At 47.1% G+C, this 25,645-nt stretch overlaps 1 protein-coding gene across 1 annotated transcript; it reads right to left on the reverse strand.

Moving 5' to 3' along the window:
• Positions 1-23,091: 23,091 nt before the first annotated feature.
• Positions 23,092-25,298, reverse strand: LOC120932898 (E3 ubiquitin/ISG15 ligase TRIM25-like). The gene has a single exon (XM_040345726.1). The coding sequence runs from the start codon at positions 25,270-25,272 to the stop codon at positions 23,662-23,664; it is 1,611 nt and encodes a 536-aa protein (XP_040201660.1). The 5' UTR covers positions 25,273-25,298; the 3' UTR covers positions 23,092-23,661.
• Positions 25,299-25,645: the final 347 nt, after the last annotated feature.

Below are 25,645 nucleotides of genomic sequence, written 5' to 3' on the forward strand. Positions count from 1 at the left end.
GGAAGATGACAGGGTGACTAAGCTTTGTACTATGATATTTAAAGATCACAGACAAATTTAAATGGCAAAAGGTTAGGTCGCATCAGAAGTCACACTAGTGCAAGGTTCACATTCGTGCGACTTTCGATACTACTTGAGACACAGTTGCACGACAATTGAAATCGCATTATTTTCAATGTTGGCAGTTCCAACCAGTGTGACTCAAGACGCTGCAACTTTTAAAAAAAAGGTTCCTGCACTACTTTGGTGCACTCCCAGTACGACTTGGCCCCATAGACTTATATTATCTCACAGAAGTCACATCAGCATTACATGAAGCAACTTTGATGGATGTTTTTGTTTTTTTTAACCCTCACTTCTCCTCTGTGCTGTCTAAAAACGTTCTCCCTAGCACATTCCATTTACACCTGAAACACACATTTTTTTTTTTTTGCATGCTTTACATGTGTAAGCACGCATAGAGCAGCCTATTCATTTTATTGGGCTCCCCATATATAACAAACAACCCAAAGTAGCTCAAGAACCTTTTAGATCATGGAGTGTTGCGCATTTGTAGCACGTTTTGTCACACCTCTGCTAACCATTATTGGGGTGTCATTAACAATTAGCCTGTATTCACATCTGCGCATTTCTAAATGCTCAGCAACCTGCACAGAAAATGTGCACGTTATTGCATGTTTTGGAAACGCATGTCAAACACATGTCGCATCTGCACATTTCTGAATGCAAGGCAACCCGTACAGAAAACACATGGAAAAAGGGCATCGCGTTGCCATTTAGGCTGTGTTTGCATCTGCACATTTTAAAAATGTGCGGTAAAGCGCGTGTTTTCTGTACGGGTTGCCACAACACAAGTGTGACATGTGTTTACCATGCATTTCATAAACACGCAGATGCGAATGCAGCCTAAATGGCAACACAAGCACGACCTAATTTCTGTACATTTTTGAACGCGCGTGGCGTCATGTACAGAAAATGTGCATTTTGCCACACATCACACTTGCATTGCCACTTAGAATGTGCCATGACCCACACAGAAAACGCATGCTTTGCCTTGCATCTCAGAAATGCGCATCACGCTTGGGTTGCCATTTAGGCTACATTTGCAACTGCACATTTTCAAACATGCAGGGACCCCCGACAGAATACCCATACTTTGCCACGCGTTTTGGAAACCTGCATCGCGCTTGCGTTGCCATTCAGGCTGTGTTCTCATTTGGGAATTTCCGAACACGCAGCAACCCACATAGAAAACATGCACTATGCCGCACATTTCAAAAACATCATGCTTGCGTTGCCATTTAGGCTGCATTCACATCTGTGTGTTTGCAAACATGCAACATCATGCACAGAATACGCATGCTTTGCTGCGCATCGCGCTTGCTTTTACATTTATGCTTTGTTCTTATATGCGTGTTTTTGAACATTCAGCACCCTGCACAGGATACATACTCTTTGCCGCCCATTTCAGAAATGCATCTGTGCAGCAACCATAACAGAATACTGTACCTCTAAAAAACTCTGCCCAATTGAAACGCCTTGTTTGCCTCGCAGTAGATACTGCCCTGAAACCAGAGCCAAGCATTTGGCATGGTATTCCCATTTAAAATCCCACACCTCCTGAGTGTCTTACAGCCCCAACTCAACAGCTGTCTGAAAAGCCATTGTTAAAACGAGCCCTAATGCCTAGTACGCATGACCGGTTTTTCCGTCGTATAAAAAAACAACTGTTTTCCCCGACAGAGTTCCTCTCAGGCTGCCTTGCATACACACGCTCAGCCAAAAGTCCACCTGTCCAAAGCGCGGTGACGTACAACGGCACTATAAAGGGGAAGTTATGTTCCAACTGCCCCATCCTTTGGGCTGCTTTTGCTGATTCTCATGTTAGTAAAAGTTTGGTGAGAGACGAATCGCGCTTTTCAGTCTTCATGCTTTCAGTTAGTTTTCTGCCGTTCCGTTTGTGCTTGTGGGTTCGTATTTGTCTTTCAGGGCGTGTAGTCAGTGCATATCTGTTTTTTCAGTGCGTTCTTGTCTGCTCGTTTCTGATTTTCAGGTCGTTCTTCATAGGCCTTGCTGTTCTTCAGTGCGTTCTGTTAGTTCGTTCTGACCAGCCGACAGTTTTTCTAGCCATGTTGCGGGTACGTACTCGTCGTAGAGTTTGTGTTGTGCATAGGCTTGGTGTTGGGCTTCTTGCTTTGACCCAAGATCAATCTATGAACAGGGTGAGGAGGAGTTCATGGACGAAGAATTGGTTTCTCCATTCTGTCACATGCCTCTGCTGCTGGAGATCCAGTTGAATGCTCCTGATGACTTCAGGAATTATCTCCGGATGACGGACCCCGTTTTTTACCGTCTGTTAGCTTTGCTGTCCCCTATATCATGAGGCAGGACACCGTCATGCGAAAAGCCATCATTGCCGAGCAGAGGCTAGTTGCCATTTTAAGATACCTGGCTACTGGGATTCTTCAGGACCTCAAGTTCTCAAAAGGCATCTCCCCCAGACTCTGGGGATCATTATACCAGAGACCTGTTCTGCCATCATTCAAGTCCTGCAGAAGGACAATATATGGGTAAGTTTTCTCCTTTAACATCACATTCTATGTAATTAATGTATGCTAATGAATTTTATGTCTTTCATCCTTCCCCAATTACCAGGATTGTAATAAGCTGTGAATGTTCCCATGCATTCTGTAAGCTTTTAATGCTCCTTTTTTGGCCTACATGCATATTTGCCTTCATGCTATCCTGGGCCCATACACACCTAGCCTAGTCACTTAACAATATATTTTGTCAGCTCCATTGTAGTGCTTTACCCTAAAGACCCCATAAAATGTGTACAAATGTTATTGTTTTCATTAAATTCAGGCAGAGTATCTTTTTTGGAGGGCCCAAACTCAGCTAGAACCCCCCCCCCCCTAAAATGTGTACAAATGACTTTGTTCTCATTAAATTCAGGCAGAGTGGCAGAGTTTTTTTGGGGGGGTCACAACGTCAGTTAGAACTCCCCCCCCCCAAAATTTTTTACCATAGGCCATCAGAGGGGTTGAGGATTCTGATAATTGTCCCTTCTAATTTTGGCTTCTAACTCCTTTAAATAAATGTTATACTGAAGTTGGTCCAGAATGTTTTTTTATAATCTGCTTGCAATGTTATGTGCAAAAGTACTAATATATTTTTTTCTTGTTTGACTCCAGTTTCCTTCTACGTCACAGGAATGGCAGACTGTGGCATCCCAGTTTGCCACGCGGTGGGACTTTCCTAACTGCGGAGGGGCAATAGATGGGGAGCATGTCCGCATTGTCCCACCACCCCATTCGGGGGTCATACTATTTCAACTACAAGGGGTTCCATAGTATTGTGATAATGGCGGTGGTATCGGCGACATATGACTTTCTATATGTGGATGTGGGGAAAAATGGCCAGATGTCCGATGGTGGAGTGTTTGCCCAGACAGAGTTCTCCCAACGTATCCATAGGGGTGGCCTGGCATTGCCACCTGATGAAAACAATGTGGAAGGACTCCCATTTGTGTTTGTCGCTGATGAAGTGTTTGGGCTTGGGAATTATCTGAGGCCATTTTCCCAAAGGACCCTCTCCCCTGAGAGGAGGGTGTTCAATTACCGGCTGGCCATAGCCAGAAGAGTGGTCGAGAATGCGTTTGGCATAATGGCCAGCCGGTCCCGCCTGTTTTACACCTCGCTCAATATGGCCGAATACAAGTTAAATTACATTGTGATGGCGTGCTGTGTGCTGCACAACTTTCTACGGCAAACATCGCCACATTATATGCCCTCAGTTGGGCATGAGGCCACACTTCAGGACCTCAATCCAATCCCGGCCCTGGAAGCTGGCCGTACTGGCTTACCCCCCCAAAGCGCCCGTGATGTGCTCCAAAAATATGTGGACTATTTCACGGGTAGGGGGGCCATTGCTATGCCAAAAGAGTCATCTTGAATTTGATTTACTGCTTGCGTTTTATTTGGCGGTCTCATAGGTTCTCCTAGTGCACTTGTAGTGCCAAGTGTGAATTTGCCTTTAGTAAATAACCACCATTGTCACTGTAAACACAACATTTTTGCAAAAAAATGCTATTGAGCATAGAAAGAAGCCACACATGGTCAATTTGCAAAATTTCACATGTGCGTTATTATAAAACATTATTTGCAAATATATACATCTGGCTTTAATTAACTTTTCGGTCATGCAACACTGTAGCTAAATGAAATCTTTATGTTTTTTCCCCCACAAATAGAGCTTTCTTTTGGTGGTATTTTATCATCTCTGCGGTTTTTATTGCTTGCGCTATAAACAAAAGAAGAGCGACAATTTTGAAAAAAAAAACATAATATTTTTAACTTTTTGATTTAATAAATATCACAATTTAAAGCGGTAGTTCACCCTCCTTTCCATCATTAGACCATTAAATTCGGCATCGTAGCGCGAGCTACGGTATGCCGGTCTTAAATTTTTAATCCCCGTACTCACTGTTCTATCGCTCATTGAAGAATCCGACTCCCGCGGGGAATGGGCGTGCCTATGGAGAGGGAGGATGATTGACGGCCGGCTCTGGCACGTCACGCTCCCCGAAGACAGCCGGAGTAGGTCTCGGCTATTCACGACGCCTGCGCACAGGCTATGCGCAGGCGCCGTGAATAGCCAAGCCTATTTCGGCTATTTCCGGAGAAGCGTGACGTGCCAGGGCCGGCCGTCAATCACCTTCTCTCACCATAGGAACGCCCATTCCCCGGATTCTTCAATGAGCGATAGAACAGTGAGTACGGGCATAAAAAATGTAAGACCGGCATACCGTAGCTCGCGCTACGATGCCGAATTTAATGGTCTAATAAAAAAAAACTTTTTTTTTTTTTTTAACAGGGTGAAACCCCGCTTTAAAAAAAAAAAAATTTTCTTTAGTTTAGACCGATATGTATTCTTCTACATATTTTTGGTAGAAAAAAAAAAAAAATGCAATGAGCGTATATTGATTGTTTTGCACAAAGGTTATAGCGTCTACAAAATAGGAGATAGATTTATGCCATTTTAAATGTTTTTATTTTTTTAGTAGTAATGGCGGCGATTTTTATTGTGACCGTGACATTGTGGCGGACATATTGGACACTTTTGACACATTTTTGGAACCATTTATACAGCGATTAGTGCTATAAAACTGCACTGATTACTGTATAAATGTGACTGGCAGGGAAGGGGTTAACACTAGGGGGTGCTGAAGGGGTTAATATGTTCCCTATTGAGTGATTCTAACTATAGGGGGAGGGGACTGATGTGTGTTCCTCTGTACTGGGAACACACATTGGTCTCCTCACCACTGACAGGAGGTGGATCTGTGCGTTTACACACACAGGTCCACACTCCTGCCGTGATCGCGGGTGCCCGGCGGAAATCGCGGCCGCTGGGCACGCGCACCGGGTCACAAGCAATGCCACGGGCTCGTGCCCCCTAGCTGGCCAACCAGAAAGAATGGCATATGACGTCCACCCGAAGGGAGGGAGGGTTCCTGCTGGCGTCATATTGCTATGGCCCGGTAAGGAAGTGGTTAACAGGCATGTGTCAAAACATAACATACAAAACTCTGGAACTTACAAAGTTCAATGTACAAAATGTGAAGGCAATATCAGACAGACATTGTAGTATGTCAACAATATGTTGCTGTTGCCTTCATTAGATAGGGGGAGGGGGGTGATGTCACCCCTGTACAAGCCAAATTTAGAAGATGCAAATGGGGATTTCTTTATGATCCCATGCCTAATCTCAACATGTGCTATCTTCCATCATGGGGGATCAATGGATGTGTTTTGGGGGTGCAACCCCTTCCTCTCACCTACTTGAGTTGCGAGGAAGGGGTTGCACCCACAAAACGCGTACATTGATATCCCCTGATGGGAGATAGCACATGTTGACACACTGTGCATCTTCAAGATTTGGCTTGAAGAAAGTAGTAACTTAGTAGTTAGTAGTAACCAACACGCATGCGTCGTACCTACGTTCTGTGTGCGGAGGAAGGAGTAAGCGACAAACGTGAGACCAAAGATAACATTTTCACTTGGGGCATCAGTGGCCTATACTGCTTCGAGATTGTGGCCTATATGGGGATAAAGATTAGTAGAGTTTAAAGACTGACATTGTTATTATTGGCTTGTGTTTGGTCTTGCAGAAAGAATAAATGCCTTTAAAAAAAAAAACAGACTTTGGGCCAGATCCACAAAAACCTGGCGTAACTTAAAAAATCCCATTTAAGTTACACTGCCTTAAAGTTTCTACCTAAGTGCCCGATCCACAAAGCACTTGTCTAGAAATTTCAGGCTGTGTAACTAAAATTCCGCCGGCGCAAGGCGTTCCTATTCAAATGGGGCGAGTCCCATTTAAATGAGGCGCGCTCCCGCGCCGGCCGTACTGCGCATGCGCGAAGTTACGTTACGCCGAGTTTTGAGGATCGCGACGGCTTAAAAAAGTTGCGTCGGGAAAAAAAAAAAAAATGACAGCGTCGCTCGGCATGCATTCCTGAGGGTGAACTCCATGCCAATTTTCAAAGAAAAAACCGGCATGGGTTCACCCCCCAGGAGCATACCAGGCCCTTAGGTCTGGTATGGGTTGTAAGGAGACCCCCCTACGCCGAAAAATCGACGTAGGGGTCCCCCCACAATCCATACCAGACCCGTATCCAAAGCACGCTACCCGGCCGGTCAGGAAGGGAGTGGGGACGAGCGAGCGCCCCCCCCCCCTCCTGAGCCGTGCCAGGCCGCATGCCCTCAACATGGGGGGGTTGGGTGCTCTGGGGCAGGGGGGCGCACTGTGGGCCCCCCCACCCCAGAGCACCCTGTCCCCATGTTGATGAGGACAGGACCTCTTCCCGACAACCCTTGCCGTTGGTTGTCGGGGTCTGCGGGCGGGGTGCTTATAGGAATCTGGGAGTCCCCTCAAATAAGGGGGCCCCCAGATACCGGCCCCCCACCCTAAGTGAATGGATATGGGGTACATCGTACCCCTATCCATTCACCTGTAGGCAAAAAGTTAAAGTTAGTAAACACACAACACAAGGCTTTTTAAAATAATTTATTATTCTGCTCCGGATGCCCCCCCTGTCTTCTTTATTAGCTCTATTAGCAGGGGGGGCTTCTTCTTCCACTCTCCGGGGGTCTTCTCCGCTCTCCGGGGGGGGTTTCTTCTTCCGCTCTCCGGGGGGGGGCTTCTCCGGACTCCGGGGGTCTTCTTCCATCTTCTCCCCTCTTCCGCTGTTGACTCGGCGAACCCCGGTTCTTCTGCAGATGTCCGGTGCCTTCTTCTTCAGCGCTGGCTGCCTGCTATCTTTGTGTGTTAGCTCAATTTCTAGCAGGCAGCCGGCGCGGTCTTCTGTGACGTCAGGGTCTTCTTCTCCCCTCTTCCGATGTTGCCTCGTCGCCTGTTGTCGCTGTAATGATGGAAGCGCGCCTTGCATCCCATTTATATAGGCATCACCGTCCCATCATGCTCCGGCAGGTACCCACGTGGTGGGTGCCTACCCACGTGCACCCACCACATGGGTACCTACAGGTGAATGGATAGGGGTACGATGTACCCCATATCCATTCACTTAGGGTGGGGGGCCGGTATCTGGGGGCCCCCTTATTTGAGGGGACTCCCAGATTCCTATAAGCACCCCGCCCGCAGACCCCGACAACCAACGGCAAGGGTTGTCGGGAAGAGGTCCTGTCCTCATCAACATGGGGACAGGGTGCTCTGAGGTGGGGGGGCCCGCAGTGCGCCCCCCTGCCCCAGAGCACCCAACCCCTCCATGTTGAGGGCATGCGGCCTGGCACGGCTCAGGAGGGGGGGGGGGCGCTCGCTCGTCCCCACTCCCTTCCTGACCGGCCGGGTAGCGTGCTTTGGATACGGGTCTGGTATGGATTGTAGGGGGACCCCCTACGTCGATTTTTCGGCGTAGGGGGGTCCCCTTACAACCCATACCAGACCTAAGGGCCTGGTATGCTCCTGGGGGGGAACCCATGCCGGTTTTGTTTTTACAAATTGCCGTGGAGTTCTCCCTCGGGAATGCATACCAAATGCCGTCGCTGGAATGGGCTTTTACATGGTGTGACTAGTTTACACTTTGTAACATCAGCCCTAGTTTTACACTTGCAAAATAACACTTACGGCGAAAAAACGAAGCTGGAAAGCTTTGTGGATCGCCTTAAGTGCTAATTTGCATACTAGAAACGGCATTTCGACTCGAAATGCCCCCAGCGGCGGATGCGGTACTGCATCCTAAGATTCGGCAGTGTAATTCAATTACACATGCCGGATCTTCTGCCTAACTTTGGAAAAAGCCTTTTGAGGATCGTTTCCAAAGTTACACACAGACTGAACAGCAGTTAAGTCTGCGTATCTCTTTTGAGGATCTGGCCCTTTATGTGCAAATTCCTGGAAAGGTACAGGGAGCTGCCTCCTCTGTGGGAAACCAAAAACCCTATACATAAAAAAAAAAAGAAGGAATGAGGACGGCAGCGCTGGCGAACCTGCTGCAATTTGTGCAGACACGGGTCCCCACTGCAACCCTCAAGGATGTGCACAATAAAATTGGGAACTTGAGGGGCACATACAGGAGGGAGCACACTAAGGTCCCAGAGTCCATGAAATCAGGAGCAGCAGCAGCAGCGGATGTATATGTACCCAGTCTGTGGTACTACAGCAAATTGAGCTTTCTGGATGACCAGCTGGAAGTAAGGCCATCACTTTATACCCTTCCCTGCAGCCTTTCAGCCAGCCAAGCTGAGCCTTCTGAAGAGCAAGCAGAGCCTTCCATCCTGGAAGAATTGGATGTGGACTTCTGGAGCCCGGTATAGTATTTTTCTAAAGATTTCTTGTCGTAAAACTAATGATGTAAAATAGATGTTAATATTGATAAGAAATTAATGTTTGAACAAAAAGTGTTTTACATATCAATAGACAGTAGTGGCCAAAAATGATTGGGGCAAGAATGAAAACTGCTGGAGTCAGAATGATAGTCTTTTCTATTTATTAACACTCAATTTGCAACAGTCATGAACTGAAAATTTGGTGTGATTGATGAACCAAAAACTAAAACTATGTCCCATTTTTTTTATACACAGGAAGAGCTCAGCCAGGATGAGGGTGGGGAAAGTGGCAGACAGGAGGCGGCAGGGGAAAGAGTTAGCCAGGAGGTGGCCTGGGCCCAGTGGCAGCACACAGTCACAGATGCCTCCCATCCAACTTCAAACAAGAAGGGCCAAGAGGGGTAGGAACATGTAGGAGGCAGCAATGGCCCTCAGAGAGGCTCATGCCATACTTCAAGAATCCACCACCACTCAAGAGGCTCCAAGGAAGCGTGCAGGGAAGGCTACAAAGAAGACAAAAAAGTGATGGCCTGGCTTCAGTCTGGTCTAACAGAAGACGCAGGCTGTTGTAGTACCACAGACTGGGGACATATATGTCATCTGCTGCTGTTCCTGATCTCTGGGAATCCAGGACCAGATTGTGCTCCCAATTGTATGGACTTCTCAAGCTCCCAATTTTATTGTCCACAGACTTGATGTGTGCCCTGGGGTCCCAAGGGTTCGCAAATTGCAGCAGGTTCTCCAGCGTTGCCTTCCTCTTTAATTTGTTATGAGCCAAAATAAATGGATTTTATTTTTACAGTTAATACTTGCCTATGTGTTTTTCTTTAAAAAAAAAGGAGTTTGTGAGTACATTTCGTAAATACAATGTGTAACTAACAAGGGACACCAACCAACCTCCTTAAGGTTAAAAAATACGAGATAATAATGTTATTGTGGTAACTTGACACACAAAAATAAATGAAACAAATATAAGGAGATCACTAGAATTTTTTTTTTTTTAAGTAATCACAAAAAATGCAGATCTTGCTTAAAAATTTAAATAAAATATTATGGAGATCTAGCTTAAAAAATAAATAAAAAAATCTTCATGAGACCACAAGAAAAAATAAATACGTTTGTCAGAACTCTGTGTTAATATCAGCAGCAAGTTCATTATTGTAGCATTATAAAGAAGAAAAAAATGCGCTGCATTAAACATATGCAATAATTTGCAGTTGCAGCGTGACTAATGTGCTATCTCCATTCCGAACGCTAGTTTTACCAGAAAGAGCTCTGTCTCATACTTGATTCTGAGCATGCGCGGTTTTCTACCAGTCGGAAAACCATACAGACGAACGGATTTCCAGCTCCGATTTTTGGCCCGAAAAAAAAAAAAAAAAGATCCTGATATTTTTTGTCCGGCAGTTTTCCCGTCGGAAAAACTGCGATGGAGCATACACACGACCGGGATTCCAGACGAAAAGCTCTCATAGCAGTTTTCCCGTCTGAAAAAATGGCTGTGTGTACAAGTGGAGAAGGTACCCTTTCCAGAGGGGCTTTTCTTTAACAGTGCGCATGCACCAAACTATTTAGATCTCATAGTAACATAGTTCAAAATCTTTTCAGTTGCCAGACAGTGGCACATGGCCCAGCTCTCCATCAGACTCAGGGGAAGCGCAAGTTAGTGGCCTGGATTTTTAGAGGTAAAGGTTTGTGGATTTAGATTGCTCTTCGAGAGTGGTAGATACCCTCATGAGAGGGAGAAGCATAGAAGAGCATAATGAACAAAGTCTGGCTAAAATTCTTATGTGATGAAAAAAAACGACATTTTCTGTGAAGTAAAAAATGACCTTCTTGAAACTTCAATTTTCAAAGACGAAGTTGCCTAGACACCATCATTTTTCTCACAATGTTCTAGCAAAGCGAGGTTACGTTCCACCACGTTTTTCCATTGAAGCTCGCTTCATAACTAGCTTCTGGACATGCGTGGGTGTAAAAACGTCTTTTTAAACAACGTTTTTTGCTACACACGGTCAATTTCTGTGAAGTAAAAAACGACATTTTGAAAAACGACACATAAAATTGAAGCATGCTTCAATTTTTTTTGGTCGTTTTTTACAAGACATAAAACGACGTTTTCCCCCACACACGGTCAATTAAAGTGACGTTTTTAAAAACGTCGTTTTTTTTCATCACATAAAGTGATGGTGTGTATGCAGCATTAGAATATGCTACGTCAGAGAAGTTTTCTTCAGTAAAAACCAGAGTTTATGTCCTCGGTTTTCTTCAAAGAGGTCTTGACATGGACATGAGCACAAGCACACTGAAAGGGCACGTCACCACCATCTCCACCTTTACCAGGACTTTAGAGGGTCTCTAATAGATTAACACTTCAATTCTTTAAGGCCATACCAAAACTAAGGCCTCCCAGAGCCCCCACATTTTTACATGGGACCTCACAAATCGTACTCAACTACCTGTCTGCTCCAAAAATCCACGATGCAGTTGTCAGCATGGAAATTGTTGTTAAAAGATGGCTTTCCTGGTAGCCTCAGCCAGGAAGGTTTCTGAGTAGGCGGCTCTAGATATAAAGAACCCTATTCGTCCTTCCTGGTGAACAGAGTGGTTCTGCTCCCAATACTGGACACTATTCCAAAGTGGCCTCAAGATTCCACTTAAAGGAGTTCTATAATGCATTTCTTTTTTACACTATAATGTTCCCTTCTGCTTTACCTTTCAGTCGATGTCTTTCTTTCCTAAATCAGCCCAGCCATTCCTTTGCTACCTCCTCCTGAATTTCTGGCACTTCCTGGTTATGGAGCCATGGTGGATGATGTAAAAATCGTCATCCCCCAAGCTCCCTTGCTTTTCTTTCCTGTCACTCAATGCCTCTCTCCTCATCCTCCCCTCCCCTATCCTAGTATCTCCCCTCCCCATTCATTTCAATATACACACCCCTCCCTGCCTCCCCTGCCATGCCATCCGCCCCTAAAATTATCATATCCCACCCCTCCAAACCCTCCACCAATCATTGTGTCCTGTGACTGCACGGAGCTATTGCTATTTGAGTACACATGCTGCTCACATAGATAAATATACAGTGCAGCAGGAGAAAGCAGCCTGAACTCTCAACTACAAGTTCCCATTACCCCTTCCAGACACACACATTCACAGTAAAAACACACACATAACACATACACACATGTAGCCCCCAAGTTTAGCAAAACTACAGCTCAAAGCATGCCCATACAGTGCATGTTAGGAGCTGTAGTTTAGCAACTGCTGGAGGCCCCCAGTTCATGTAATAAACATGTTTTTTGTCAATATATCAGTGATTCTTGGCTGCATAACTACAAATACCAGCAAGCATGCTATGTGATTGCTGGTAGTAGAAATTTCCTAAACTACAACTCCCAGCAATCACATACCAATGCATGCTGGTATTTCTAGTTATACAAAAGCTATACACACTCGTTATCTTTTACACACACATATATATATATATATATATATATATATATATATATATATATATATATATATATATATATATATAGTGTGTGTGTGTGTGTGTGTGTGTGTGTGCGCATGTCTGTGTGTTGTAATAATCAGTGCCTCTTGCTGCATAACTACAAATAGCATCATGCATGCTATGTTATTGCTTGTAGTTGTTATTTATGGAATCGCCAGACGCACTTGGCTTATATATATATATATATACACACACATACAGCCGAGTGCGTCCGGCAGTTGCAAAACTACAACTCCCATGAATCACATAGCATGCATGCTGCTATTTGTAGTTATGCAGCAAGAGGCACTGATTATTACAACACACAGACATGCGCACACACACACACATATATTTTATTTGTGTGTGTAAAAGATAATGAGTGTATAGCTTTTGCATAACTAGAAATACCATCTGGTATGTTATGCGATTGCTGGGGGTTGTAGTTTTGCAAACGCCGGATGCACTTAGCCTGATAATATATATATTAGAGGTAGACCGATATGGGTTTTTCTCTGGCCGATGCCGATATTTGGAAATTGGGGCGGCCGATGGCCGATATGTGTTGCCGATTTTTGCGGACGATATTTTAGGCCGATATTTTTTTTTATTATTTTTTTTTTTCCCCTCATCTCCAAAAACCTAGGGTGGAGAGGAGATAATTGTTTAGGGTGGAGTGCAGCCTGTCAGTGCCACATCAGTGCAGCCCATCAGTGCCCACCAGTGCAGCCTATCAGTGTCCATCAGGGCCACCTCATTGGTGTCTATCAGTGCCCACCAGTGCCACCTCATCAGTGCCCACCAATGCACCAGTGCATCCCATCAGTGCCCACCAATGCACCAGTGCATCCCATCAGTGCCCACCAGTGCATCACCTCATCAGTGCCCACCAGTGCATCACCTCATCAGTGCATCACCTCACCAGTGCATCACCTCACCAGTGCATCTCACCAGCGCATCACCTCATCAGTGCCCACCAGTGCATCTCACCAGCGCATCACCTCATCAGTGCATCACCTCATCAGTGCCCACCAGTGCTTCACCTCATCAGTGCCCACCAGTGCATCTCCTCATCAGTGCCCACCAGTGCATCTCCTCATCAGTGCCCACCAGTGCATCTCCTCATCAGTGCCCACCAGTGCATCTCACCAGCGCATCACCTCATCAGTGCCCACCAGTGCATCACCTCATCAGTGCCCACCAGTGCATCTCCTCATCAGTGCCCACCAGTGCATCTCCTCATCAGTGCCCACCAGTGCATCTCCTCATCAGTGCCCATCAGTGCATCTCACCAGTGCATCACCCCATCAGTGCATCTCACCAGCGCATCACCTCATCAGTGCCCACCAGTGCATCTCACCAGCGCATCACCTCATCAGTTCCCACCAGCGCTTCACCTCATCAGTGCCCACCAGTGCATCTCCTCATCAGTGCCCACCAGTGCATCTCCTCATCAGTGCCCACCAGTGCATCTCCTCATCAGTGCCCACCAGTGCATCTCCTCATCAGTGCCCACCAGTGCATCTCCTCATCAGTGCCCACCAGTGCATCTCCTCATCAGTGCCCACCAGTGCTCATCAGTGCCAATCAGTCCATTACCATGTCATCAGTGCATTACCATGTCATCAGTGCATTACCTTTCAAAAAAAAAAAAAAAAAGTGCACATATTCTAATAATTTATATAAATGCCAATATAACAGGGGGGGGGGGGGAGAGAGAGAGAGAGAGAGAGAGAGAGAGAGAGAGGGGGGGAGAGAGGGGGGGGGAGAGGGAGAGAGAGAGACAGGGGGGGAGAGGGAGAGAGAGAGACAGGGGGGGAGAGGGAGAGAGAGAGAGAGAGAGAGAGAGAGAGAGACCTCATCAGTGCATCACCTCACCAGTGCATCACCTCACCAGTGCATCTCACCAGCGCATCACCTCATCAGTGCCCACCAGTGCATCTCACCAGCGCATCACCTCATCAGTGCATCACCTCATCAGTGCCCACCAGTGCTTCACCTCATCAGTGCCCACCAGTGCATCTCCTCATCAGTGCCCACCAGTGCATCTCCTCATCAGTGCCCACCAGTGCATCTCCTCATCAGTGCCCACCAGTGCATCTCACCAGCGCATCACCTCATCAGTGCCCACCAGTGCATCACCTCATCAGTGCCCACCAGTGCATCTCCTCATCAGTGCCCACCAGTGCATCTCCTCATCAGTGCCCACCAGTGCATCTCCTCATCAGTGCCCATCAGTGCATCTCACCAGTGCATCACCCCATCAGTGCATCTCACCAGCGCATCACCTCATCAGTGCCCACCAGTGCATCTCACCAGCACATCACCTCATCAGTTCCCACCAGCGCTTCACCTCATCAGTGCCCACCAGTGCATCTCCTCATCAGTGCCCACCAGTGCATCTCCTCATCAGTGCCCACCAGTGCATCTCCTCATCAGTGCCCACCAGTGCATCTCCTCATCAGTGCCCACCAGTGCATCTCCTCATCAGTGCCCACCAGTGCATCTCCTCATCAGTGCCCACCAGTGCATCTCCTCATCAGTGCCCACCAGTGCTCATCAGTGCCAATCAGTCCATTACCATGTCATCAGTGCATTACCATGTCATCAGTGCATTACCTTTCAAAAAAAAAAAAAAAAGTGCACATATTCTAATAATTTATATAAATGCCAATATAACAGGGGGGGGGGAGAGAGAGAGAGAGAGAGAGAGAGAGAGAGAGAGAGAGAGAGAGAGGGGGGAGAGAGGGGGGGGGAGAGGGAGAGAGAGAGACAGGGGGGGAGAGGGAGAGAGAGAGAGAGGGGGAGAGAGGGAGAGAGAGAGAGAGAGAGAGAGAGAGACCTCATCAGTGCATCACCTCACCAGTGCATCACCTCACCAGTGCATCTCACCAGCGCATCACCTCATCAGTGCCCACCAGTGCATCTCACCAGCGCATCACCTCATCAGTGCATCACCTCATCAGTGCCCACCAGTGCTTCACCTCATCAGTGCCCACCAGTGCATCTCCTCATCAGTGCCCACCAGTGCATCTCCTCATCAGTGCCCACCAGTGCATCTCCTCATCAGTGCCCACCAGTGCATCTCACCAGCGCATCACCTCATCAGTGCCCACCAGTGCATCACCTCATCAGTGCCCACCAGTGCATCTCCTCATCAGTGCCCACCAGTGCATCTCCTCATCAGTGCCCACCAGTGCATCTCCTCATCAGTGCCCATCAGTGCATCTCACCAGTGCATCACCCCATCAGTGCATCTCACCAGCGCATCACCTCATCAGTGCCCACCAGTGCATCTCACCAGCGCATCACCTCATCAGTTCCCACCAGCGCTTCACCTCATCAGTGCCCACCAGTGCATCTCCTCATCAGTGCCCACCAGTGCATCTCCTCATCAGTGCCCACCAGTGCATCTCCTCATCAGTGCCCACCAGTGCATCTCCTCATCAGTGCCCACCAGTGCTCATCAGTGCCAATCAGTCCATTACCATGTCATCAGTGCATTACCTTTCAAAAAAAAAAAAAAAAAAAGTGCACATATTCTAATAATTTATATAAATGCCAATATAACAGGGGGGGGGAGAGAGAGAGAGAGAGAGAGAGAGAGAGAGAGAGAGAGGGGGGGGAGAGAGGGGGGGGGAGAGGGAGAGAGAGAGACAGGGGGGGAGAGGGAGAGAGAGAGACAGGGGGGGAGAGGGAGAGAGAGAGAGAGAGAGAGAGAGAGAGAGGGGAGAGGGAGAGAGAGAGACAGGGGGGGAGAGAGAGAGAGAGACAGGGGGGAGAGAGAGAGAGAGACAGGGGGGGAGAGAAAGAGAGAGAGAGAGAGAGAGACAGGGGGGGAGAGAGAGAGAGACAGGGGGGAGAGAGAGAGAGAGAGAGAGAGAGAGAGACAGGGGGGAGAGAGAGAGAGAGGGGGGAGAGAGAGGGGGGAGAGAGAGAGAGAGAGAGGCTTTTTCTAGTGGATTGCAGACTTTGTGAAGTTAATTGCCCCCCCCCCCCCCCATGATCCATTCATGAGTCGGGTCCAGTCTCCAGTCATACATGTCGCAGGTTCTAACCCTGTCCCATTTTCTCCCAAAACATACAAAGTTATGTGACTGTCTATGTTGTGTTCTGTAGTGGCCGGCTGATGCACAGGATTGATCAGGTATGCTGAGATCTGTTCTGGAAAGTAACATTGTATCATGTGATGTGTTACATTGTGTTACATTGTGTTACATTGTGGAATGTGTAGACATTGTATACTGATAAGAAGTATTGACAGGTAAACATTTGATGTGAGAAGTTCTGATGGAAGCTGTGATGTGGAGGGATGTTAGGAGGAGCTGTCAGATGTCCCCCCCCCCCCCCCCCATACACTCCCCTAGCAGGCAGCACAGAGCACACAGCACTCATGAAAACTCCAGCACTGAGTGCAGACAGTCTATGTACAGAGCACACAGTCCTATCCTCATCCTCCGGCTTCCCTCCTTGTGGTAGGGTGACCACATTTCCAAACTGTCATTCAGGGACACCCCCCCACGCCAACAATATGGCGTGCAAAGCGAGTCGTGGTGAACAGTGGACATGTCTTAAATTGCACTAAATATTGGTTTAAAGGGGGTGTTGTTAAAAAGAGTCTAAGATTACTTATATAGTGCAGAATGTGGTAATGTTAAATAGGGAATGCAGAGTGTATGGTGGTGGGTAATATGTACAGGAGAGGAGTGCGGAATGTATGGAGGGGAGTAATATGTACAGGAGAGGAGTGCGGAATGTATGGAGGGGAGTAATATGTACAGGAGAGGAGTGCGGAATGTATGGAGGGGGGTAATATGTACAGGAGAGGAGTGCGGAGTGTATGGCGGGGGTAATATGTATAGGTGAGGCGTGCGAAGTGTATGGCGAGGGGTAGTTAGTGGAGAGAGGGGGAAGAGGAGTGCAATACCACCTCCTGATAGTCTGCCAGCCACTGCTATATCACTATACCATTTTGGTGGTGGGGCACTCCGAAGGATGTAAGGGGGCACTCTGGAGGAAGTAAAGGGGGACTCTGGAGGCACTAAGGGGGCACCCTGGAGGTTGTAAGGAGGGATGTAAGGGGCCACTCTGGTGGTACTAACTTAGTCAGGGCCACCTTACAACCTCCAGGGTGCCCCCTTACATCCTCCTCCAGAGTGCCCCCTTACATCCCCCTCCAGAGTGCCCCCTTACATCCCCCTCCAGAGTGCCCCCTTACATCCCCCTCCAGAGTGCCCCCTTACATCCCCCTCCAGAGTGCCCCCTTACATCCCCCTCCAGAGTTCCCCCTTAGTACTACTGTACTAAGGGGCATTCTGGAGAAAGTAAAGGGGAGGAAGTAAGGGAGCACTCTGGAGGCACACAGATAGTACCTCCAGAGTGCCCCCTGCAGAGAGTCCTGAGGAGTGATGGCCATTAATCCATGCCAGGTCAATGTTAGGAAAAGAAGAGCACACCACCCACCTATTGCACTACTGCTTGCTCTCTCCCTGCCACAGCCCTGACATGAGCCCGGTCCAGCCTGTGGTGTATGTCCCCATGTTATCTGTACCTGAATTACTGCAGTTCCTCCGGAGGATGCTGCACCCACTGCTGCTCAGGTCAGGGTGGCCGGCGGTGAGGTCTTCTCCCACTCCCTCCTGGGCTGTTTGTTCTAGCCAGCCTCGTGCTGCTCACTGGGGCCGGCATTTGCTGTTTCAGGATGCTGCTGCTGCTTTAGCTCCGCTACCACTGCCCTGCACCCTGCCGCCACTAGACAAGTGGGGGACTGTCACCTGGGTTGCCACCTGTTTTTCAAGCCAAAACCGAACACTTTTCTGGCGCACTGCATTTTCTTTGTAGTATACTATATAGAAAATAGGATTGTAAAAGACCTTGCATACCTTTAGGTGGCTTAAAGAGAGTAGTAACACAGTGTGCTGTGTACACCATGGCGAACAGTGGGATGGATAGGGGGACAGTGGGATGGACAGAGGGATGGACGGGGGGACCGTGGGATGGACAGGGGGACTGTGGGATGGACAGGGGGACTGTGGGATGGACAGGGGGACTGTGGGATGGACAGGGGGACCGTGGGATGGACAGGGGGACCGTGGGATGGACAGGGGGACCGTGGGATGGACAGGGGGACCGTGGGATGGACAGGGGGACCGTGGGATGGATAGGGGGACAGTGGGATGGACGGGGGGACCGTGGGGACAGTGGGATGGACAGGGAGACCGTGGGATGGACAGGGGGACAGTGGGATGGACGGGGGGACCAACGGGGGGAGAGAGGGATGGACGGGGGGACAGAGGGATGGACGGGGGGACAGAGAGATGGATGGGGGGCAGTGAGATGGACAGGGGGGCAGTGAGATGGACAGGGGGGCAGTGAGATGGACAGGGGGCAGTGAGATGGACAGGGGGGCAGTGAGATGGACAGGGGGGCAGTGAGATGGACAGGGGGGCAGTGAGATTGATAGGGGGGCAGTGAGATTGATAGGGGGGCAGTGAGATGGACAGGGGTACAGTGAGATGGATAGGGGGGCAGTGAGATGGACAGGGGTACAGTGAGATCGATAGGGGGGCAGTGAGATGGACAGGGGTACAGTGAGATGGACAGGGGTACAGTGAGATGGACAGGGGGGCAGTGAGATTGATAGGGGGGCAGTGAGATGGACAGGGGTACAGTGAGATCGATAGGGGGGCAGTGAGATGGACAGGGGTACAGTGAGATCGATAGGGGGGCAGTGAGATGGACAGGGGTACAGTGAGATCGATAGGGGGGCAGTGAGATGGACAGGGGTACAGTGAGATGGACAGGGGGGCAGTGAGATGGACAGGGGTACAGTGAGATCGATAGGGGGGCAGTGAGATGGACAGGGGTACAGTGAGATTGATAGGGGTACAGTGAGATGGACAGGGGTACAGTGAGATAGATAGGGGGCAGTGAGATGGACAGGGGTACAGTGAGATTGATAGGGGGGCAGTGAGATGGACAGGGGTACAGTGAGATAGATAGGGGGCAGTGAGATGGACAGGGTTACAGTGAGATGCATAGGGGTACAGTGGGATGCATAGGGGACACAGACTCAGCTGGAAAGAGCAGAACATAGTGCCATTGTACCTGTAGTTCTTCTTGTTCTTGGGTTGAGTCTCTGCATCTTCAGTCTCCTGTCCCCATCTGTCAGATCACCACATGCATTGCTTTAGTATTCTTAGCTCTGTTGGTGATGCAGTCCCGACATTTTCTGCATCTTCTGCTGACTTCTAACCCCACCCACTGACCCGCCCACCACCTGTAGCACTTCCCTAGACTATGTTCTACAGGTCTAATATGGAGTGGGCGGGCCGGTGGGCGGAGACATAAGATGCCGAAAATGCCGGGACTCAAACTAGACAGAGGCACAGAGCTAATAATACAAAGGCAATGCAAATGATGGGCGGCTGACAGGCTGGGACAAATGCAGGCAGAAGATACCAGAACTCAACCTGGAGGATGTAAGCAGCCTTGAAGGTGGTGGGCAGGGAGGGAGTCCCGACCGTGACGTCACTGGTGAGCAATTGATTGGCACGGAGGCAGAGCGCTCTGAATGCTGGGGCAGCCCCTGCCTCTGACATCACTGGTTGCTAGGCGCTGGGCGGGAAGCTATTCTAGCAAGCAGTGAGGAGAATCGCTCCCGCCCCCGCCCCCGCCCCCTAGTTTGCACAGCCCAGCGAATCAGGGCTGTGCAAACGAATGCAAAATTAATATTCAAAGTGTGGGAGTGACCCACAGGAGCCAGGGGCGGACACAGGAGGCCAGAGCAGACGGGGGAAGGCTAAAGAAGCGTGACGTTTCGTTACCCAGATGGGGTACGAAATTCATAGCCAAGAATGACTGGCTGAACTTCCGGTTTTTAAAAAGTCGGGGATTGCTGCAGATTTGACACTAAAGGTAAATTACATTATTATATACTTTTTAAAGATGTTGCTAATTTAAAAAAAAAAATTTGCTCTGGAGTACTCCTTTAAGTCAAGAAATCGTGCTGCCTACTTTTCATCTGAAATATGGACCAGATGTTAGTTCTTTGGATCTTGGGGAGACGCCAAAGACATATCAATGCTACCCCGAGCTTCAGGTCATCAGATTGCCTGTTTGCGATTCCCAGAGGTTCACGCAAAGAGGGCCTAGAGCTTTGAGTAGAGCGATTGCTTCTTGGCTTGTGGAAGTGATCTCCCTGACAAAAAAGCATAGGGGGTTGGCCCTTCTGGAAGGAATAATAGCACACTCCACAAGTAGAGTCTCAATCTCCTGATCAGCCGACTGTAGAGTCTCACTGGAGTCAATAAGCAAGGCAGCAACATGGTCATCCATACACACCTTTATTTCTCATTATCGCATAGATCCATCATTTTTGACAACTGTTAATTTTGGCAAAACAATCCTCTTTAGCCAGAGGCCATAACTGACCCCATTTTGTTTCCGCATTATCCCACCCTGGTTAGTTAGTTAATTCCTGGTGGTAGGCGGACATGGAGCTTTCCGGAAAAGGGAAAATTCAATATCAAATTTTATTTTCCTGACACGCTCCATGTCAGCACAAACTCCCACCCAGGTGCGGAAATCTAGCTACGCAATGCCGGCCTGGGAGAGGGAGTCAAATGTATGAGTTAGGTCCTGCAGGTGGGGGTATGGGAGGGGCATACCTATGGAGCATGTCAGAAAAGGAAAATTGTATTCGATATTCAATTTTCTGTTTTGAAGGAACTCGGCAGGTAGGTTATTCCAAACATCTTGGAGAACCAACCACAGATCTTTTGTGGATGTAGGCTGCCTTCAATCCCTCTGTCTCTCCATGTAATCCTAGACAGACTCGATATTGAGATCAGGACTCTGAAGGTCAAATTATCACTTGCAGGACTCTGTGTACTTCTTTACACAGAAAATAGTTCTTAATTACATTGACTGTATGTTTGCAGTCATTGCCCTGCTGCAGAATAAGTTTTGGGTCAATCACACGCCTTCCTGATGGTATGGCATGATGGAGAAGTATCTGCCTCTTGACCAAATATCCAACTCCATTTGCGAAACGCAGCCCCAAACTTGCAAGGAACCTCCACCATGCTTCACTTTTGTCTGCAGAATCTCATTGTACCGCTCTCCAGCCCTTCCCCAATAACCTGCCCCCTGCTACAACCAAATATTTTACATTTTGACCCATCAGTCCAGAGCACCTGCTGACAATTTTCTGCCACTCACTTCCTATGTTTTCATGCGTATAGCGTGAAAACAAGCATAAACGGCTCAACTAAGCACAAAAACATGGGAACTGGGGTGTAGAAAAATGGCAGAACTATCTTGATTGTAAAGAAGAACAAGGAGTCTGGAAGTGATGGTTTGGCCCCCACAGAGCCCTGATCTCAACATAATCACGCCTGAGATTACATGGAGAGAATGATTTGATGCAGCCCACATCCACAGAAGATCTGTGGTTAGTTCTCCAAGATGTTTGAAACAACCTACCTGCCAAGTGCCTTCAAAAACTGTGTGCAAGTGTACCCAGGGGAATTGATACTGTTTTGAAGACAAAGGGTGTTTACACCAAATATTGATATTATTTTGATTATTTTCTCTTATGCTCATTTAGTTTCCATTTTGTTAATTAATAACAACTATTAAGACTTCTGTTTCTGAAAGCATTCTTTATTTATTCATATCTGCCTAAAACATTTGCACAGTACTATACATATTTGAAACATAAGTGAGCCTGCTTTTTGGTTTTACAGATAGGCCCCTAGGTTTTCACTTCGCCACATCAAAACTGATCAGTGTGAAAGAACCCTTAGTCTCAAGTCCATTTACGCTATAATTCTTTTTTTTTAAATTATATCTGCAACTTTATGGTCACTCTTTAAAGCTTTTGCAGGGTTCCCTTGAAACATTACATTTATTTCAAGATTTCCCCGAAGTGAAAAGCGGTGCTAGGGAGTGCAGACCCATATGGATCATCTAGAAAGAGGTAGTGCTGGGCTTTCTTATTACAAAGCTCAGCATTGTTTACACTCAAAGAAAAACAAATTAATGTGTTTTATCTAAGCAATGAAAAGATATAAAAGATTAAAACCAATATGTTCTAAAATAACGCTAAAATCACTACATAGAATATTCTACAACATTAGCAGTGCTGTATGGGCTGTGAATCTACACCCAATGTGTCCTTATTTAATCCAAAGTGGTTATTTAAGTCCATCAAATGTTTGTCTTTTCTCAAAAACAGATCTGAATGGATCCTTGGCTCCAGTTACCGCACCCAGTGAAGCCGCCTGGATGGCTGTTGAAGGTAGAGGCAAGGACTGTCTGAACCCAGGTCCCGCCACGATCCATGAACAATGATGAGCAGCGAGATGCAGGCATACCTGCTGAATCTTGCGTTATTTATGCTTTTAAGTTTGATTTTCTTGTAAGTGTACATCTGAAAGGGGGGACTGTTTTAATAATACAGTATTATGCTATGCATACATCTTTTTTACTCTGAGTAATATCCAGATGGAATGGTGATCCTGCAGCTCCAGTAAGGATTTCTATACAGGCATTGATTGATCACCTGTCTGGTGAGTGTGATACCATAAGGGAGAGGATTCACTGGGTGCTTTGAAGAGAGCCAAGGATCTATTCAGATGTTTTTTTGACAAAAGACAAACATTTGATGGACTTTATTAAATAACCACTTTGGATTAAATAAGGACACTTTGGGTGTAGATTCACAGCCCATACAGCACTGCTAATGTTGTAGAATATTCTATGTATGATTTTTAGAGTTATTTTAGAACATATTGGTTTTAAATTGTATAGTTATAGTAGCTGCTTGATGTGCATTTAAAATATTTGGAATAACGTGTATATAAGTGCTGGGAGAGAGGATCGTTTTTAACCAAGGTTGATTGATCCACTTGCTTTTTTTGATATAAAAGATTAGTAGATACATTTCTAAACTTTGAAATAATCAACTATTATCACGAACAAGAGGTTTTTGGGGGATTTAACATTTCCCTTAGTAACCCGTATTCTCCAGTTGCTGCTTTGCCCCTACAAATAATGTTTAGCTCCTATTGGCAGGAATGTTCAGCTGCTCCATGTTCCTCACTCCAGAAAATGCCATCAATTGACTCTCAGAAGGGTGATCAATGGAAAGAAAATCAATGGTGGATGTATGTTACTAGAAGAATGATGAAACTCAAACAAATAAATATTTTAACATATCTGAAATCTATGCTGGGGTCGAGCCGATATTTACTGATCAATGTCTGAGATAGCGAGTCAGGATCACCAATCTGTGATGTTACTAACATACAGATTTTACATCGGATTTTTCTGCCCATTTAGAATTCTCACCCAACTGTCTACATACACATTTTTCACCTTTCTCCAGTACACACATAACACAGCATGGAGGGGCTCTGTGAAGGTGGTGGTGAAGGTGTGGAGGCGTCTGATTGGCTCAGAGAGATCATAAAACGACAGCTGTCCAGCTTCATAATCCAGAGAGATCCTGACTCGTTTACTGAAATCCTTAGGAGGTAACTGGATCTCTTTACTGTCATGTATTACTGTTAATGCATTCTTTTCCCAACGCAAGCCCCAAGACTTGTTGTTTTCACCAATACGTGACTGATCACCTTCTCTCTCTATACTGGGATAACACATTCCCATCATCCACCATGCTTCTTTGCTGCACTCAGTGTCCCAGTAATACCGCCCTGATGTAAACCCTCTGCTGCTCAATACATTATTCCAATTCTGAAATCTCTCTGGTGTTTTTGGCCGATTCCGATTTGTTTCTGACCAGAATGCAGCTCTCCTGTCATCTGATATATGGAGCTTATTATGTGCCGTGTTTATATCTAGTATTATATCTGCAGGTTTTGGTACATAGACCTCTATATTTACACCTCCTACAATCTGAGATAATGTGTGTAATGTCTGAAAAATCAAACCCACATCCAGGTATTCCCCATCATGGATATGCTTGTCATGTCTCTCGCTGTCCTTATCTATATCTTCAGCTTCTCCCATATCTGATTCCTGTAAGAGAGTCAGTGGATCAGTCATATTACACATCTCCTCAATGTGATGGATCTTCCTGGACAGTTCATCCTTCTTGATTTCCAGCTGCTGGATCATATCAGAGATGGACAGTGAAAGCTTCTCTTCCTCCCTGGATATGTCATTCATGACCTTCCTCTCCAGGTCGTCCAGCTTTCTCCTGAGGTCAGTGAGCAAGGCGCTAAATCTCTCTGCTTCAACGGCGGCTTTTTCTTGAACTTTTTTCCTGCGTTCCTGTAGACCCCGGACTCTTCTCTCAGTCTCCTCTCTCTTGGTGATAAGCTCCTGCAGAACATTTCTCAGTCTCTTCTTCTTCTTCTCAGAGGCCTCATCCAGTATCTCCACCTGATGTCCCCGATGTTCTCCAGCCAAGCTACAGGACACACAGACACAGACGGAGTCCTCAATGCAATAATACTTCAAGAGCTCCCTATGGATGGAGCATTTTCTGTTCCCCAGGGAGGTGGTGGGTTCAGTCATGACATGTTCAGGTGCCTTGCTGTGGACTTTCAGGTGTTTATCACACAGAGAAGCTTCACAATGAAGACAGGATTTAACAGCCGGTACAGGAGAGTCCACACAGTAAGTACAGAAGACTCCAGTCTCATCCTGAGTTGGCTGAGGAAAGAGGAGACTCTCCGCGATGTTACACAGAGTTATGTTCTTTATCAGTACAGGCCTCTCCACAGACTCTCCTCGGCATTCAGGACAGGAATAAACTCTAGATCCTTCCTGTGTATCCAATACCTGATCAATACAGACCCTGCAGAAGTTGTGTCCACATTTCAGGGTTACAGGATCCGTATAAATGTTCAGACAGACAGAACAGTCCAGCAGCTCCTTTCTCACATCTGCAGATGCCATGACTGTAAAGAAATTAAAGTGAAATTTGAAACACAGAAACCAGTACGATAACAGGGTGACCAAGCTTTGTACTATATTCATTACAACAAAGACATATTTAAATAGAAACGGTTAAGTCACATCAGAAGAAGTCGCATGACAATTGAAATCACATTATGTTCAAGGGTTGCAGTTCCAACCTGTGTGACTCAAGACCCTGCAACTTTGAAAAAGGTTCCTGCACTACTTTGGTGCTCTCCCAGTACATACCTCCCAACTTTTGAGCTTCAGAATGAGGGACACTGGAGGGAGTAAGGATAAGACCTGTGTTGCGTGGTAAAATGTGGGCGTGGCCAAGCGTGTAGCAGTGGGAAAGGCTTCCTTGTACCCAGTG

Source organism: Rana temporaria, chromosome 3 (genome assembly GCF_905171775.1).
Source record: "Rana temporaria chromosome 3, aRanTem1.1, whole genome shotgun sequence".
Lineage (NCBI taxonomy): Eukaryota > Metazoa > Chordata > Amphibia > Anura > Ranidae > Rana > Rana temporaria.

Excerpts from the sequence above, each read along its gene's own strand:
- LOC120932898 (XM_040345726.1), bottom strand. The coding sequence starts at position 25,272 with ATGGCATCTGCAGATGTGAGAAAGGAGCTGCTGGACTGTTCTGTCTGT.